Consider the following 6,414-nt stretch of genomic DNA (forward strand, 5'->3'; position numbering starts at 1 on the left):
GAGGGCAAAGAAGCGGGTGGTCCAGGCGGAGGTGTCGACCTTCACCAGCACTGTGATCACCAGGAAGACGGCCAGCATGACAAAGAGGGAGGACAGGATCCGGACACTGGCAGGCACCCTAGGGACAAGGGGATCGTGACACTCCTGTGTTTACAACATGAAGGCGTGATGAGAGGACATCAACCCCTCTGCTGTGAGAAGGATCAAAGAACATAAAGAAAAGTGAGGGGAGACGAGGAATAAAAAGTAATTATTTTTCTCAGAAGCTGTTAGATGTTAACACTTTTGCTACCAGCAGGACTAGGTCTATTAGCCCAGCTAAGCTGTAAATAGCCATTTCTCCCAGAAGTTAGGGCTTATCCCCATCGCTGGAGCAACATACAGCAGCAGTGATAAAACCTCCCTGGGAAACACAGCAGGCTGGGCGAAAGCAATCCCAGGCATGGCTACAAGGTAATACTTGCTTGAGTAAGAAAGTTGCTTATTACCCAGCCAGGAGACTGGCCAGGGGGCAGGAGGGAAGAGTGAGTGAGAGGGAGAGAGGCGGGAATAGACCGGTAGTTGAGATCTAGAGATTGAAGTACATGAACACATTCCCCTTTGCCCATAAACGTGCAGGAATTTGATCTGGCATAAAGAAGGATACAAACAAAGGGATACGGCTATGTTAGACAGAAGTTAAGCTTGCGATGTGGCACAGATGATCCATTTCTTAACCCAGTGCAGCAGCTGGTAGGACTAGAGCAAGGTGTTACTCCTGCCTGGATGAGCTCAGCTCTCCTCAGCTGGTCCCCTGATGAAAACGATGGCAGTTATAAGAGGAAAGAACGTTTGCCAAGCACTTAACCAAGGAATTTATTATGAATCTATTTACAGTGGTGCAACTCAGAACAACTCCAGGCACGGGTGCTGCTGGTACAGTGCACAGTGCTTCACCCCGCTTCATCTCAGCTAGCTGTGATTCAGGCAAGGACAGACAAGGAGATTTTGGCCACGCAGAAGAACTGCCCTCACGATGCCCTGTGTACTCCACAGCTTCCCTTCACAAGAGAAGGGGAGGCTGAGCTGAGAGCCACAACTGAAGCCAGAGAAAGGCAGAAGCGACACTGGCAAAGCTGGGGAGAGCCACAGGTAACAGTCGACCCTGGAACGGAGCAGCACTTACTTGTTCACAAGCAAGAAGTTTCCAATCAGGCACAGCACCGAGGGCACGGTTGAAGCGATGGAGACGTAACTCTCAAAAAAGTCCTGCCAGGAAAACAAAACAAAATAAACCAACCAACCAACCAACACCCAAAAACACATAAACAAAAAAGATGTGGGAGAACAACACATGAATTTCAGTTCCTAAATACAGCATGATACAGGGGGTTATGATGCAGGTGTCCACCTTGCTGCATTTTGGCACATGCTGCAAAACTGCTCAGACCAACAGCAGGAAGTGGCCCACAGGGCTTTTTCATCCTGCAACAGCCATAGAGCCCTGGGATATTACAGGAAATTAGGGACATAAATTCAGACACAAAAATGGTGAAGGAAATACCTGCCTTACTGCTGCACTGACCCCATGGGACAGCACCCAAAATAAGGAGGTATGAATTTCTCTTGCTGGCTCCAGCATCCTGGACAAACCTCACAAACATTTTATCCTATTCTCTGTTTGTTTGAGGGCTGTTCATCACAGGACACAAATCAGGACACAAAACCATTAATATTATTAGCTAGCTGCTTTGAAAGTCCTCAATAGCTAGTAAACCTGCACATCTCTCTCCACACACCATGACTGGGACACCATGCTCAAGAACATGCTGAAGCAAAAGCAGCCAAAGTGGGGACACAAGGACATTATTTTCACACCCGGTCTCCCTCTCTGTGTGCACAAAACTCATTGAGAAACTATATTGAGACTCAACACACATTTACTCCAGGGACTTGTGTATCATCCGAGCAAGCTGGCTGCAGCAACAGTCAATATTCACCAGCCCACCTTGCACAGAGGTCAGGCTAGGCACACAGAAAGCAATAACCACAACAGAGAGAGATATTTCTTTGCCAAAATTGCAGCCAAATGCTTACATTTTCAATCCATTTTATGTATTATACTGTTAAAGTGTGTCTGCTCCACTTTCTCCAGGTGTTTAATCCCCTGGGGTTTTCTGCAGGAATCTCAACCAGCAGGTAGGACAATGCTCCCAAAGAGGGTGACCTACATATTCACCCCCACTGCAATGGGCTTTCATTTTCTCCAGTTACCTAACCAGAGACATGGGGCCACATCACATCTGAGCATGAAAAGGCACTTTGCACATTTTCTCTGCACATAACTTTTTTTTTGGCTTTGTGTTGTAGTCATTTAATCAGTTTTCAATCATGTTACTTTATTCTTCCCTATTAGGAGCTTTACTGTAAGCAATGAGAAATCTAATAGGACATAAATGCCTGCACTTACAGCATCAGTTTGGCAAAGCAGGAGGCTCAAAGGCCTACAGCCATACAGTGAATTACACGAGAAAAGACAAAGCAAAATGCAAAGTTGGCTGCTAAAACTATGACTTATTTACCAATCTACTCAAAAGAAACCACAGACTAGCCTGGGGATATTAAGTATACTTCCAAGTTAATTTTCTTTTGAGAACGAAAAAAGACTTTGTAAGGTTTTCACAAAGCAGAAGTGTCCATGAAGTAATCTGGCAGAGATGCTGCATTTCAAGCACTTCATTCATTCCCAGCAACTGTGCTCACACCAGCAGTGGGAAGAGAACTGGGGAAGCATTTAAGAAACTGAGGAGCTTGCACTGTACTGGGAATTTTTATGCTGCCTTACCTACGGTCAAACCCTGCTGGAAAAGAAAAAGCCAAGTAGAAGGCTTTCAACTACATCATTTTTGTGAAAAAGAAAAGTCCTCACACCACATTTTTAAAGCAGCAGCAGATTGGCGGTGGCAAATTTAATCCATGACCAGATCAGTGGAAAATATCAGGCTCCATACCTATTTCACCCCTTTGCTCCTACTCATTAGGTGCTAATCCAGCTCAGATGGTAACTCTTCTCCCTACATGGCTATTCCCACCCTTCACAGACACGCTTTCAGAGTAAGTTTTTTGCTATGAAAGATACACCTACTTCTTCTCTCTTTCTGCTGAGCCCTCCCTGACTGGCCAGCTCATCTCCTCTGGGCATCACTTGTTCACAAGGGCCATGCTCCTTGTGGCAAACAAGGTTTTAGAGGAGAAACACAAGCACTGAAAAGACTGTCACAGCTTTACTAGCTAATAATAAATAATAATCCACAAAGCAAACCTGACATCTTCCTCCTTGCCCAAAATCGCCTTCCTGCCACCTCTGCTTCTCATGGTTGAAGATGTCATACCTCAGACATGGAGCCAAGACAAATAATGTAAGTATTTGACCCTATATTAACTACAGCACCTTCAAACACATGACATGATACACGCTGTGGACTTGGTACCTTAAGGGAAAAAACTAACAAGAACAAAGCATCGCAGTGGCAAATTAGTCACCAGTGGTGGCCAACACTGCCTGCTGTTGCCAAGATGCTTTTGCAAAGTAGTTTTTATTCTGCTCCAACCCAGACTCCGCAGCTGGGCTCTTGCCAGGCTGGAAAAGCAATCCAGGCCCACGGTGGTGGCTGAAGGCACCGGAGCGTTACCTGAAGCACAGGGCATGAAATTAGCAGTAGCGAGCAGGCTGAAGCCAAAAGCAGGCTGCCAGTCACAGGCGTGTCTTTCTAGAGTTGAGCTCGGTTTGCAGGTAAGCCCTCCTGCTGCAGCACTGTGGCTCACCATCCCAGGGCAGGAACGGGGCCAACTGGTCTATTATTGATCAACTCGATTGCCATGGAAAAGCCAGGTTGCTTGTCTCCAAAGAAGTAAAAAGCATTGTACCACAGCCATACAAAAGGAGGATAAATATTTATTCAACAAAACAGTATCATTTGAATACTTTCTGAAGTGATGATCTGACCACGAATACAGCTGTGCAAGAGCTTTTAGGAAGAATACACCTTGTGATACTTACTCTACTTGAAACCAGCTTTTTCAAGAATTGCCCCAGATAAGCATGATGTAGAAGCAATAAGGAGTGGGTGGGATACAGGGACTGTGGGAGGACATCATGCCACATGGTGACAGAGCATCCTCCGTCCCCTTTCTGAGCACCCTTGCTAGTACAGAGGCAGCCTATTTACGGTCCTCAGGCACCACAGGCACTTGGTCTCCATCAGTTTCATCAACCCAGTATCTCAATTTACACCAGCACACCAGTACTTCAGCATCTGGGTACAAGCACCACTGGCGACGCTCTGCTTCCTCCCCATCAAAAACGCAGCTGGCTTAACAACTATTAAAATAAGAACAACCATGGATGCCATATTAAGAAATCATAGAGAGAACCTGGGCGTCACACCTGGCTCTGTGTTTATATAAAAGGTGCCCAAACCACTTGAACAAGCTTGGCAACAGGAAGAGGACAGGATGCAGCCTCATCATGCCAGTACTTTTTCCAGCCACAAAGAAATACCATTGCTTTGTCAGGGGGGCACAGGGAAATAATCCTGCCATGGCAGGAGGAGCAAGAGAAGGCAGCTTTTTTGGGGAGAAATAAGAGGCAATCAAGCCTGCTGCCCCAAGGCCAGCTCATCAGTCACCCCGTGACAAGCTCCTCATCCCATATGCCAAAAGCCAGATGTTTTATCACTGCAGGAGATACTCCAGTCACATGTGCCAGATCTTGAAAGAAAAGCAGTAAAGCACCCAGAAGCACTTGAGACTGTCACAAGCCATGTGGTCCAGGGCTGGTGTTCCTGCAAAGCCCTGTTGCTGTTTCCAAATATCAAGCTGCACCAGCCAGTGCAAGGGAGAAAACGCCTAAAATATGCTTGATACCTTGCCACTGGGCCAGAAGCTAAAAGCAATTTATCTCCCAGCCTGCAGGTAGTTGCAGCTGAGTCCGCAGGAAAAGCACAGAGCCCCATGGGGCTTGGGCACTCACCAAGCATGAAGGACAGGAAAAAAAACCAAACAGATTTTCACCTTGCAGCATAGAAACTATCCTATGAAAGGCAGCCTTGCTTAAGGGGCAGGTTAAGCCAGATTCTTTAAATGCACCTTAAACCTTAGCACTTTAAAAACAGGGAAAAGGTAGAACACATAGTAGTCTTCGCTTTTTGGTTTTAAGCATCTGTCTCATTCTGCCCAAATAAACCTCTACCCTTGGTTTGCAGTAGGCAAAACCCCAGAGGATGTTCACTCACCTGGGAAAGTGGAGGGGAAAAAAGAGCAAGTTAGGAAGGAAATAAGCTATTTTTTTTTTCTGCCTTGAAAGCAGCATACTCACCCGCAGATCTGATGCTGCCTGTCCCACAGGGCCTGCCTGATCCGAGCAGTTTTGCAGCTTGTACATCCAGTAGTGTTTTGCTGTGATGAAAAAATTCCAGGGCAGCAGTGACCCAATGCCCAGGAGGAAAAAAATAACATAGGCCCCATGTAAGCGGTCGCTTGGCTTTTGCTGGCTGTATCTGCTCAACAAGGGCTCCTCGGTCAGGGGCTCCTGGTCTGGGTGCATGGTGCTGTCACGCTGCAAAAAACAACCACCAATAAGGACATTACCCATGACGGCTGCGAACTGATGCTTACAAGCTGCTGTGTGTGGATCCCCCTCCTTCGGCCTGTGATCACCCAGCAAATGCCTGATGAGTGCACTGAACCAGCTTAGCACAGGGATGGCTGGATCCCTGGAAGATGTGGAAGAAGGGAACTACGACATGGCAGAGACAGGCTCTGCCACCACAGCACCCATGTTGCCATCCACAATAATAATTAACCAAACCCTTTGGCCTTGCAAAAGCAGGAAACCTCAGCTCGTTCAAGGCTCAAAAAAATTAGCTTGTAAACTACCAAAGCCACGAGGGTGTGCAGGGAAACGCGTAAACTACAATAACACCATCAGGCTTTCTAAAATGACTTGTAAACTAATGCACCACCACCAGGCTTCGCAGACCGGCTTGTAAACTAATACAGCATCATCAAGGCTTTATAAAATGACTCATAAACCACCATAACACCATCGGCCTTTGGAAAATGACTTGTAAACTGACGCAATGCCAGCAGACTTTGCAAGTCGAGCGTAAACTACCATAAACTCCCGCAGCAGCAACGCCGGGCTGTGCAAAATGACTCGTAAACGACTACAGCACCGCCAGGCTTCGCAGAGCGGCGCCGGGGGAAGGGCTGAGCCCAGTGCTGGGGAGGAGAATAATGCCGGAAATGAGGGACTTTGCAAAGCGCGTTCGATTTCAGGAGGAGGAAGTGCCGCATCCCTCCACGCAGCCAGCCAGGTATCTACCACCCCATCCCTCCCTGCCCGCCCTGGGTCCCCCCGCCGCAGCACTTACA

General features: G+C 47.2%; 1 protein-coding gene across 1 annotated transcript in view; it reads right to left on the reverse strand.

The window, feature by feature from the left end:
* The window catches only part of SLC29A3 (solute carrier family 29 (equilibrative nucleoside transporter), member 3), a gene marked incomplete at its 5' end in the record, with an annotated part of 8,365 nt that extends 2,769 nt beyond the window's left edge, over positions 1–5,596 (reverse strand). Inside the window, 3 exon segments of the mRNA XM_010013770.1 lie at positions 1–118; positions 1,166–1,248; positions 5,357–5,596. The exon segment at positions 1–118 is cut by the window's left edge and continues 21 nt beyond it. Coding sequence (XP_010012072.1) covers positions 1–118; positions 1,166–1,248; positions 5,357–5,596 — 441 coding nt within the window.
* Between the last annotated feature and the right edge of the window lie 818 nt (positions 5,597–6,414).

This window comes from Nestor notabilis, unplaced genomic scaffold, assembly GCF_000696875.1.
Source record: "Nestor notabilis isolate BGI_N333 unplaced genomic scaffold, ASM69687v1 scaffold33550, whole genome shotgun sequence".
Lineage (NCBI taxonomy): Eukaryota > Metazoa > Chordata > Aves > Psittaciformes > Psittacidae > Nestor > Nestor notabilis.